Consider the following 12,882-nt stretch of genomic DNA (forward strand, 5'->3'; position numbering starts at 1 on the left):
TGATGCGTTGATCCTTGGTGTTAGAAATCCTTTACACATGATGCGGAGATCTCATTGGCGAAATTGGCAGTCTCCGGGATCCGGATCACCTGAGTTAAAAAGATTAAGTATGAGTTTACTTCCATTGTTCTCTGCATTGTTTCTAATTTTTTTTTTTTTTTTTTAAAAAATCCGTATATCCAACATAGTACATAATCATCTTAAATAATAGAGAAACAAAGGACTATTATGCAATTCATGAGAAAAGCATACTAATATCTTTTGGAAAAATAATATAATAAAAATCATGTGGATGGCTTGTAGTGCACTGCATCCAACAGGAGTACTAAACAATTGGACAAAATAAGTAATTTCTTTTATAGTAATTTAGCGAAGTACAAAAGCAGTGTTTCCATTAATGGTTAGAATCTGTTGTCGGCAAGAATAGTGTACGAGGTTTGAAATTTCTATTGGTAAACGTGGACGTCTCCTGTCCGCTTATTTATTTGTTTATTTATATTTTAACTTAGTAACCTATGCAGCAAAAAGAAAAGAAAAAAACCACCTTTTTATTTCAAATAGAGACACACACTTCAGTCTTAACCAAAGATTAATGATATCTAAAAATTTAAACTCGAGATTTAAAAAGTATAATTAGGTATTTTTTTATCCACATATGGTGTATGGATTACTTATTTTGTCTTCCAATAACCTATATTAATATATAGATTTGAAATAAATGATGATGCAATTACAATTCTACCACAATTACAATTCAATTACCAAAAGTTTTTTTTTTTGTGTGTAAAAACCGTAAAGGTAATTAGATAAATCTCCAGCTTATTTATGAGAAAAGACAATATAAACGGAGATGAACACTGCTACAAAAAATTCACTTTTTTATAAGTAGGATACTTAGTTATCGATCGATATCAAAAATTTATTTATTTAAAAAAATATTTAAAATTTCTTACCCTTGTTTAATATTCTCATCCTTGTTAAGCATGGATATGGTTCATATCTAACTATCTAAGATGCAATTTTATTACATTATAATTACCAGTAGAAAGTCATCGAATTCTAATTTAAATCGAAACAAAAATTTAACAAACAATGTCGCTAAATAAGACTCAGTCTTTTAGCCTTCAAACAAATATGTAGAACAATCTGTCCATTGGCTTTAATTGTAATAAGAATGAGATTATTAGAAACATGAATATAGTCCACAACTAAACTACAAAATTGGATTGAATACTATCTACCGACAAGAAATTAATTATTCGTTTCTACATTTCCTCTTGAATACTCTTAGAAGGCATGATCAATTCATTATCTTTTTTTTTACGTCAATTCATTCTCTTATTACATAAAGTTTAAATAACATGCCAAACGACAACAATCATGACTTAATTATAATCATAAAGAACATCACTACATCTAAACATAATTCGTTTGAATCATTTCTTTAACCTGGAATCACTCAAGTAATTACATTATAAGTTTGCTTTTAAAAAAACAATTCCCAAAGTGTGTCTGAATGCATATTTCCATTTATGAACACCAAAGCAAAATGAAATAAATTGTTTTTCGTTTGCATATTGCATACTGCATTTACATTTACAATTTTAAAATTTGCTTTTAAAAAAAAAAAAAGAAACATAAGATTGTGTCTTTGAAATGCAAGTATTACATTTTAAAATAAAATGATTATAAAACAAATTAGATATAAGTATTTGTATCATGCTATACGCGAGCATAAGAATCAATTAATATATATAGTAAAATGTAAAAAATTCAATTAATCCAAATATATTTGATTGATTTTATTTCTAGATGGTTATGTTGTTAATAAAAGATTTCTGATTGTTTCAGGATGATTTATCAATGATTTAATTTTTTATTCAAAAGAATAGTTGGAATTATATGCATTATGTGTTTAAATGTAAATTAATTCATATTGCAACTTACAATTTTTAAGGTTACGTTTAAATGTACTACTTTAATAAAAAAATCACTTATGAGGCAACATTTCATCAAATATCTTTTGTTTGTTCATGAATTCATTTGATATATTTTTTTCTTCTGATAACTTAACGTTTAGTGAATAGGAAAACGATGGACGATGGCTAACACTGTAACACAAACAAACAATGAATTTTTGTTTCCGCTAATAATCAATCAAGCTTTTCGGCAAAACATGCGGAATGGTATTATCATATACTAGGTGAGTACCCGCGCGTCGCGCGGCTCTTTTTCTAAAAATAATTGTTATTCTATAGTTTTCATATTTATTTTTAATTTTTAATATTTTTATATTTGTATTTCCTTGTTAATGTAAGCGATACTATATTTAAACTGAGAGTGTACCCGTGATTATTATTGTGTTTTTAATTATCCTTAATTAGTTTTTGATGTATGTCTTCAAATTAGAATTAGTATGATAAAATTGTTATGTTATTGAAATGTGTGAATTTACTTTTGAACTTCATCAGGAATTGAAATGTATTAATTTTTAAAATATATTTTAAGAAATTATCCATATAACTGTACACAATTATAGGTAAACTAAACACTGAAATAATAATTTTATTAACTATTATTCATATTTTAAACTGCATTGTTTGGGTAGGATTGCTTGTCCCCTCAGCCCTGCGCATAAGTCATTATAAATAAATCGTGTTATTAAGTAATTTGGGTATATTTTTTTCATATTTATTAGTTACCTGGTGTCCCATATGTTTCTTGTTGCATCTTTTGGGGTGCTGTCTCTACATATAATTATGTGTTAGAAAATATCATGTATTTGTTATTTTATATTTATTAAATGTAATTATGAACCCAATATATACCTTTTGCTTATGCATGAATATTATTGAATATCTCCTTGTAAACAATGTTTGTGATTCCTTTGCTTCCTGGTTGTTCTTTTTTTGCATTGTAGATTTTGAGTCCTTCCATGGATGTAACTCTTGAGAGAGCGACATATAATTGTCCGTGACTAAAAACTGGTTTAGGTAGATACAGACCAACTTTGTCCAGGCTTTGTCCCTGACTCTTGTTAATTGTCATACAATAACAAACTCGGACTGGGAATTGTCGTCTTCTCATTTTGTAAGGACATTTGGTGTCGGCTGTAGTCATGACAATCCTTGGTATAAGGATTCTTTTCCCAATATTTGTCCCTGTGAGTATCTCTGCTTCTATCACTCTCTCCCCTAACCGTGTTATCAACAACCTTGTTCCATTGCATAAGCCTTCTTTTTGGTTAATATTCCGCATCAGAATAATTGGTGCATTGAGCTTCAGTTGCAGCCAATGATTAGGTAATCCTGAGCATTTAAGACTATTTAGATACTCTGGTGTGTAGAATGTGTTCTTATCTTCTACATTTGTATCCTCACTTGCTATGCTGTCGGAGCTCAGATATTTTTTCATGTTGCCTTCTAGCTTTGACAGAATAAATTCGTTGATCTCATCAACGGTTTCATTTCTTGGGGTTAGAATTGCTCTGCCTCTTAGATATTCGTGATTGTTGAAAAAAGCATTGAAATTTGTGTATGTGGTTTTGAAAATCTCTTCTTCTGGATTTTGGGTTGAAGGTAATAGTAGATCTTTTGCCACTTCTATGTCATTTGTATCTGAATTTTTGGAATCAGATGTTGTTATTTTTTTGGCTGCTCCATCTCCCACTTCCAAAATCCACTTTGAAAACAATTTCTCCTCAGCGTTTAGACGCATGTTCTTGCTAAGGACATACACATTACGTTTTTCCCATAGATATGACCGATTAATAGATGCTGATACAGTATCCTGTCTATTGCCTTGAGGGATTACTGGTAAAATTTGTCTGAAATCACCACCTAACAATACTGTGATTCCCCCAAACTCTTTATCAGCAGCTTCTGGGTTTTTCATGCCCATGATGTCTCTTAGTGTTCAATCTACTGCCTCAAATGTGTGTCGGTGTGCCATAGGAGCTTCATCCCAAATGATAAGCTTTGTACGCTCAATAAGCTCTGCCAGCATTGTTCTTGGTTTTATGTCACACATTGACTCCTCGTGTAAATCTATTGGGATCTTAAACCGAGAGTGCGCTGTTCTACCACCTGGTAATAGTGTCGCAGCAATTCCTGAAGATACTACGGGGAGGACAATTTGTTCTGTTGATCGTAGCTTGGCGATTATAGTTCTGTAAACATGTGTCTTCCCTGTTCCTCCTGGCCCATATAGAAAGAATAGTTTCCCTCTAGAGTTATCGATGGAATCCATAACTGCGGTGTAAATTGCTTGTTGGTCTGAGTTTAGTGAATCTAAGAGGGTGCTGTGCGTAACAAGTTCTTCTTTGATGTTGTACTTCCTCTCTTCGTCAAGCAAGGAGTTTGATAACTCGCTCATTATGTTTTTCTCGGGTTTTGGCATATCCGGAAAATCATCAAGTGATTTGTTACTTTGAATTAAGAGTCTCTGAAGCTCCACCAGTGTGTATTGCTGAATCTCCTTTTCTGTTAAGTTCCATTGGTAGAAATTCATTTTTTTTGCGCTGTTTATATGTAATATCCTCGGATAAAACCTGTCAGAAATTTTGCCACAACTTTCCTGGCGAACTCACTTGACAGTAGACCAGTATTGTTACAAACAATTCTCTCAATTGCCACGCACTTGCCCAACCCGATGCCTCATCTATAGCTTCGTGGCATTCTTTATCTCCATCTAACAGACCCATCGCATTACATGCTTCCATAAATGTTGAGTATGTTTTGTCGCCAACTGTACAAATGTCCGCGAAGCTTGTTTTCCCTTTGACATGGTTTAGAATCAGCCTTAAATAGTACAGATCTCCTGCTGATGGGTGGATGTTCACAATTTTCCCTATTGTTGTTCCTCTTTCCCTTAGTGTCCATATCTTGTTTGATGTGTTCCAGACAAACATGATCGGAAACTGGACGTATGTAATATCTTGTGCTTCCTTATAGTGTTTATTGGCTTCCATCCATTCTGTGAACATTGTGCCTCTTCCTGCCATCCTTGCTTCAATATTTTCTGGAGAATCACTTTCATCAAAGACTACATTCTGTTGCCCTTCTAAATGTATTATTAGCTTTTGAACAGCTGGTCTTTGTTCGTGGATTTCAAAACCAAAGATCCGCCATGAAGCCTCATGTGCTGATAGATATCGGCATTCCTGGTAGTTCTTTATCTCATCTACCTCGACTTCTTTTTCAGTTGTGTTTCCTTCTTGCTGAGGTGCTCCTTTTTTCTCGATAATAATTGTTGCCTTGTCAACGCCTTTCGTTATGTACTTAAAAAGGTATTTAATAGCTTTAGAAGTACAACACCATTCCACATTTATGTGTGCTCTGTATTTTTTCATCAAATCCAAGTTATGCGGAATGACATACCTATTGTCAAGAGTGGTATCACTTTTTTGAACGGTGTTCAGTGGGTCTTCTTGGCGTCTGTAAACTATGTACCCATTTTTGTCGCAGGATGTGTTTTGGGCATAAGGTCGTGGATATTTTTTGCTGCAAATCCCATTTTCCATGCATGGAGACTGTGGTCTATCTAGTCCACATGGACCATGCATCATGTGTTTTTTTACTAACTCATATCCTTCTGCATCTCTTTCTTTATCTGGTAGTTCTGCTGATATTATCTTGTCAATAACATCAGGTGAGGGATTTTGGATTGAGTTTTGCAACCACAAGAGGATGTGGGCATGTGGAAGGCCTCTTTTCTGAAACTCGATTGTGTATACACCTGTTTATTTATTTTTTTGTTATTTAATTTAGTTGGCAATAATTAATTATAATTTAAATTGAAGATTTTTTAATATAATTTATTGTATTTTAGTACATAATACCTGCACGGAAGTCTCCAAAGAAAAGCCCTTTCTTGAAATCGCTCATCATTTCATTAAGTTTCATTTTGAACACACGTGAAGCAACGTCTGGTCTATCATTACATGATCCATTTCCACACTGTTGGAGATGCTCTTCTATTTCTGGCCATGCCGGATTTGCTGTTATGGTAATGAATAGGTGTGGATTACCATAAGTTCGGAAAATTGCCATTGCGTCGTGGTAATTCTCGAGCATGTACCGTGGTCCTCCTGTAAATGATGCAGGTAGTATGATTCGTTTTCCCAATGTTTTAGAATCTGTATCTCCTCTTCCTACTGCATCGCGGACGTTGTTGTAGAGATCGGCTCTTAATTTTTTTTGGTTGTTTCTATTGAACCTCAGTTGCTCTTCTTCAACAGCGGTGTATGCGTCTACGATAAATTGGTGCAGTAGCCTCCCGCCTAGGATAAGGGTTTTCCCTTCAGACAACCTACTCTGGATTTGGTATGAATAGTACTCTCGAATAGTAACATTTTCTCTCTTAATTTTAGGCCCATTTGTTGGTTTGTATGGAATATTCAAGTGGAAGCCACTTTCTCCATATGGGAAAAGCAATGGGTACTGGAGGGCCATATAATGTTGGTGGAGAGTGTTTATCCTCTGTAAACCATCCGTTTTTGATTGTACTAAGACATCTCTGTGACCTGTGGAAGATTCAAAATTGCCTACAATGAGCCCTGCAATTTCATCGCCTGTGGGAAGATCATATTGTCTACCCTTCTCTTTTTGCCCAATAAGCCGTATTGACAGCTCTTCTATTTCGCCAGCTTCATATTTATCCCTAGCTTTTCTAAACTCCTTTGTTAGTTGATTATTTGCATCCAGCATTGAAATAAGGTCACCAACTATCTTTGCATCCAGTTTTTCAGACTCCTTTTTTCTTGACATAGTGCTTATCCGGTTCTGAATTTCGTTGGCTGTATCATAGATGTAGAGTTGGTTGAATTTTGGGGCTTGTCCCTCTTTTGGGAGGAGTGGGCCTATGCGATGGTGATTTTGGCCGTGAATCCGGAAGGTAAATGGCCCGTAACCATTCATAACCGACTGATCAATCTTCGCCCCAATTGATGTAAACGCCAAGATGGAATTGTAAACCCTGATATTTTCTTTGAAGTGAGGGGTTGGCAGCAGATCTTGTAACTCCATTGGTGTTGGTCTTATTCTTGGCAGAAGAACTCTTCCCTTTTGACAGCATATTGTAAATAGTGGTTGTCCCGAAGTTGATCTCTCGTTGCTTTCTGCTTCCCATACCAAAGCTCCACAATTGAAGCATTCTTGTAGTTTATTAGGTTTATTCCTATTTTGCCTTTGTATGGCTATTTTTATACATAGTTGTGAGTTAATTTCTACGAGATTTTATATATATAGATATATATATGTATATCGGAGGGGGGAAGTGTTGACTTACGGCGGCCTTTGTTTGTCATTGGTTTCTTTTTTGATGGACCAGCAATATGTTTTGATTTTGGTGTCGGGGCTATTAGCATTTATTGGAGGTGGAGAATATAAGTACGAAGAGGATGTTATGATTAAAATGATCATGTTATGGTCTTCCAGTAATTTATTATTTGTAGTTTTTTTAAATTTAGTAATTTGTTACCTTTTTCCTGACACCTGTTTTTTTTCTCCTTAAGAATAACGCTTCTCCTTCTCCTTGCTTCTGCGCAAACATCTGCAAAATAAGTTAGGCCTGTTTTTAAAAGTTTCTTTATTAATAATATCTGCATATTTCTGAAGTTGTAATTCAAACCTTTGTGTCCTGGGCCTTCTGGCTTAGTTGAGGGACATCCAGATTTCGATGACGTCCCAATTATGATGGAGTTTCCTATATGATTGTGTTTGATATTGTTAGCATTTTTTGCGGTATTTGTTTTGGGTAGCAATGTTTGTTAAATATTGTATTATTTATGAGGACAATTATGCATATGAAAGCTACAGGTGTTAAACGTTTTCGTTTTGGGATATAGTAATTGTGTCATGTAGACGTTACGTCTCTTGTATTACACCTTTGTTTGTATTATTTTTATTTTAATTTGTTAAATAAGTTCATGACTAAAATTTTGCCTTCTCTCCAGCTATATATCTTTATATTTTAATTACATTTTTATGGCCTCTTTGTATTAAGATATGTAATGTGATGTAGGTATATGTTTTGAGTAGATAAATGTAGTTGTATATAGTTCTATGATGTTATATTGGTTACTATTATGTACTTTTTCCCTTTCATAAATCAATGAAGACAGTTTTTGCGCAGCATTTAATTTACGAAGCAGTCCCTGGTAAGCAGACTTACTTTTACGTTCGCGGTTAGCGTTTATTATCTGCCGTCTTTTTGCTCTGTTGTCTCTTGTATCCTGTTTGGAAGATTCGTCCAACTCTCGTTTGCGTGTATCCATCACCCTTCATGTATACAAATTTGTAGTGTTATTTTAAAACCCTTGTATAATATGTAACCGTCCTACAAATTTAAACATTCCCTAGTAATATTTCATTCATTAAGATTGAATTTTTTGTTCTTAGAAAGCTTTTTTTCCCTTCCTCATGGTCTACATTTCATTAGCCTAACATGATACATCAAAGATATCAATCGGGTACTTAACATGTTTTGGTTTGCCTTGTTTGAAGTATTACGCATACAGTCATACAGAAATATCAATTAAAATTTAATTAATGATAATATGATGTGGGCATAGTTACTTGATAAGGTATGATTGTCAGCTGGTGGTTTTCTCGCCAATGATACCTTATTTATTTGGTAAGACCCTTTGGAAGTGCATCTCGTTAATCCTGTTTGTTGTGTAGTACTCATGTTTATTTATTTTTAAATAAGTTTTCTTATTATATTATACACCATATGTAAGAATATAAGAGTTGTGATAAAATTACCCAATTTTCCGATGTATTGCCCCCTTCCTTATATCTCGCTTTCTGGAGTATGCTTGCAATTGTATGTCTGACCCAAATATTGTTCTCACTTATGCTCTTTTTTATTTCTTTACAAATCCTCTCCAAACGGAGGCTTTAAAATTCTGCTTGAGGTTTTCCAGTGGGTAGTTAGGATTGGGGGGTTTTAAAGTGAGGATTGTTTATACCATTTATTAACTATGACAGTTACTTTCTAACATACGTTTGTATCATTTAGAGCTGTCTTTATTTCTTCGCCGATAACATGGTTTCAGTTTAATTGCCTCTTAGGTGACCTTGTTTCTAAATCATTCAATTCTGACCTATTCAGCGGTAATAAACCGGGCACGGTATGATTCTGTTTGGGTCTTTTATTTTACCGCGTACAAGTACGTTTTATTTAATGTCATTGGCCGTTGTACAAGTATGCAACCGTCAGTGTGGTCGTTGACCGGCAAGGGTTTCGCTTAAAACGTCTTGGGCATACGACGTTTAGAAATCTCGTTTTTCTTTCATTTTTTACTCTTGCTTGTTTAGAAGAGGTCATATATGACTGTTAACGTATTTATTATATGTGTAATTAGTAGTTACTAACGTCAGTTTTGTATGGGAATAGTAGAGTAGATCAATTTGTAACGTTTTTGGTTTCATTGGTGGTTAAATAGGAGTTAATAAGAGTTAATAAGGTAATTATTGGTGGAGGAGATGTGATAATTTCGGTTTTGATGGGCAGAGGAAGATTAAAGTGCATTAGCAGTGTTCCCTCATCTCATCAGCCACTAATAATTGTACAAATACATATTCGAATATTTAAATTAGGGGAAGGTTTAATTGGAAAGACGAAAATTGAAAATGGCTTCAGTTTCCATTAAATGATCATTTGGTCATTGGTATGTTATTATAACCCATATAGTTTTTTTGAAATCAAACAATAAGTTGGCAACCAATATTTTTAAAATTTTTTTAAATCATTTAGAAAAATATCAGATCACGGTATTCTAATTTTAATGAGTATTCATCCTATGTCATATTATTAGTAACTGGGTAACATATCATTCTAATATAGCATGTGTTTGTTCGTCCCTCGCGAATATATATGCAGCACTTTGTGAGTCATTAATCATTACGAAAAACTTAAGAAGCTTCATGAATTTAACTTTGTTAGAGGTGAAGATGACGACTTGACGTTTGTAAATACATCGACTGATATAATATAAAGATTAGTATTGTAACATATGCATATATTCACTGATGGCTTATATTATTGTTAACTGTTTAAAATACTGAGCATTGAATTAATTTCATAGAACACCAATAAAATTAATTTTGTGTACAGATAAAACCCTATTTTTTAGAGATGGATCCAATTTTAAATTCTAAACTATCAATTAATTTAGGTATACTTATTTCCATAAAGAATAATCGTAGCATTATAATTAAATGTGGTCCAAAAAGGCTTCGTACATATACTAAAATGTTGTTTTCACATCATTGAATAAACATTGTATTTTTCAAATTTAGAAAACATAATAGTGTTCTCTGCTTGTTATGCGTTTTTTTTAAATGGCGTACTGACATTTATATAAAACCTTTCATAGTAGGTACATATTTGAGACAAGGCATAGCTTAGATAAGCAACTGTTGAAACTAATAGGTGCTGCAAATCTGATTCATGGTAACCAAATCGTCTGCCCTTGGGCTCTAAAATTTAAAATAAACTCTGTCGTCGTAACAATGTCTACATTTCTTTTGACTTAGTTGGATCGTCGTTTTTTGGTCTTTGGAGATGCCGCAATAGCTGGCTTAAGCTCTGTTTCCAAACTTTTTGATTCCTCGTTCTTAACCGTCATGCTTGTCCTTGCTATTCCTTGGGGTGCCTAATATATTTAAGTGTATTTAGTGTTGTGGGCACATATTTTGAATGATACATTGAAATAATAACGGTGAAAAATACCTCTTTCTTGCACTCAGGTAAACAGTTCAGGATCTGGCCACCACAAATTCCATCTGTCTTTGCTGTATCCATTGTCCCAGTAAATTGTATACCATGTTTTATCTTCAACGGACCTTGGTCCCCACTTTCTTCTAAGATCACATCTTCTGAATCCTGAAATCATTTCCGGTTTTTTAAATTTCATCTACCTGTTTATTTAGTTTCAAAAATAATTTTTTTTAACCTCATGAGCTATCTCTGCATCTTCACGTAGAACTCTAGTGACGGTAAATGTTTGATATGACGTAGTGAAGTTGTAATTCGTGATTTTGATCTGAAATTCCATCGCCTTTCCTACAATATCTGTAATACAGTGTGGTATTTCCGCATGGTTGTTGCCGTCTTCTTCATTTGTGCCCTGTTCAATAATTTTGAATTAATAATATATATTCTTAAATATTGTGTTGGCTGTGTTTGAGAGATTGTGTAACAATATTTGAAAACTTCACCATGAGTAAACTGACTTCTTCAGCATTTCTGTTTGTTAATTTCTTAGCGGCTCTATCAAAAATAACAAAGTTTGTACCTCCTGTGGAATCCTCAACCACTACCTCCACTCTGAATCTGGAAAATTCCATGATGAATTCAATTAATAGTAAACTGTACTTAAAAAATTTTGAATATCTAATTATGCTCAATATAAATGATTTCTTACTTCATCACTCCAACTGCATTTGTGGTGTGGCATGTGGAACATGAGAAAGATGTATCACCACGAACCAATTTTTTAGAGCATTTTGCACAAGATATGTAGAACCAACCATTGCGTGAACAAATGGAAATGACCTTAGCTTTACATAAAACCTCCTTTTCCTATAATTGTTAAGTCAAATTTGGTGCAATTCCTTTAGAACTTGATGCCTCAATTACACCTCTCAACTTTGTTCAACAGGGGAAAAAAGTGCTTACTTTTCTCACCGTAGACCTTGTGTACTCTAATAATGTTTTGATTGACAATCTTTCCATGTTTGCTTCCTGTTGCCGGTGGTCTTCTAGAGACGGTGGGATTGTGTGATCAGTAATGCCCATCCTTGCATGACAAGTTGTTTTGTTTACATATTTTAAAATAATTACATTAATAACCTACGTAATAGAGTAATATGTAGAATGAGATTGGATTTTCAATAAACTTACTTTTCCATAAATTGCCTCACCACTTTTAGATCTGTTTGAAAGTAGAATTTTGATGCTCCCGTGCTATTCAAGTACATTGTGCCTAGTTTTAAATTTAGTAAAGTTAGTTATGAATCAGTATAACAATATCAGGGTGTTGGGTTTGTGAGCGTTTTACCTGCAAAAATTTTGGGGTTCATACATGTGCAAACAAGCACAACACTTTGTCGGCCACATGATAGATACTGTGATCGGAAATCAGCTGCTTGGCCATCCCAAATTGTTAGTCGCACAGTAGTACGTCTGTAAAACAATTTAAGAAGATTATATTATTACATATTTTTTGTTATATTTGTGACAATATCTGTGTAGCAAATGATTTAGTTTACAAATTATTGTAGTTGGGAAAACGTGTTTTTAATTCATAAGATTTCTTTGTGTTAATGTGTCTGCTTTTTAATTTAATTGGGTACAGTAATATCTATTCTTTTCAATGTTAAATGTTGTGTTACGTTGTTGTGAACGTTATATGTTGTTCATAAATAAGGTGGCTATAATCGTAATATTTCTGATTGAAAAACTTACTCGCTCAGCAAAAGAAGCAGCACAATTTTTTGGCTAGAGTTTGGGTCTTCTAGATTTGGCCCTTGAATGCTTAGTATCTGGCCAACAACATCTGCATACAAGTATGGAAAACAGGGTTGTAAGTAACTTTTCCAGTCGGCACATAGTTAATATTATATTGGAAGAATCGTAATCGTAATACATGTTATATTATAACGATGATCACTTAAAATTTTCAGGGTACCCCTTAATTGCATGTTGGTATTTGCTAGTGCCATGTACTCAGTATATGTGGACATTCTGAAGAACTCCTGTTTGATGGGCCTTATTATGTTTTCCTCAATCGTTACTTCAGTACTGTCAGTGAATCTTATGGAGTTCTTATTGTCCGTCACCTTGTAGCGGTCATATGCGGGTATGACTCAAAGT

General features: G+C 33.8%; 2 protein-coding genes across 2 annotated transcripts; both read right to left on the reverse strand.

Annotated features, from left to right (window-relative positions):
- Nucleotides 1–2,835: 2,835 nt before the first annotated feature.
- Nucleotides 2,836–3,900, reverse strand: LOC112081526 (ATP-dependent DNA helicase PIF1-like). Its single transcript, XM_024148280.1, has one exon. It carries the CDS (start codon nt 3,898–3,900, stop codon nt 2,836–2,838), a length of 1,065 nt encoding a protein of 354 aa, XP_024004048.1.
- Nucleotides 3,901–3,915: 15 nt separating this feature from the next.
- On the reverse strand, nt 3,916–7,025 carry LOC112081527. The gene is made up of 3 exons (XM_024148281.1): nt 5,840–7,025; nt 4,639–5,736; nt 3,916–4,481 (listed from the first exon to the last, which is right to left on the reverse strand). The coding sequence occupies exons 1-3, from the start codon at nt 7,023–7,025 to the stop codon at nt 3,916–3,918; spliced, it is 2,850 nt and encodes a 949-aa protein (XP_024004049.1).
- Between the last annotated feature and the right edge of the window lie 5,857 nt (nt 7,026–12,882).

This window comes from Eutrema salsugineum, unplaced genomic scaffold (genome assembly GCF_000478725.1).
Source record: "Eutrema salsugineum unplaced genomic scaffold, Eutsalg1_0 scaffold_10, whole genome shotgun sequence".
Classification (NCBI taxonomy): Eukaryota; Viridiplantae; Streptophyta; class Magnoliopsida; order Brassicales; family Brassicaceae; genus Eutrema; species Eutrema salsugineum.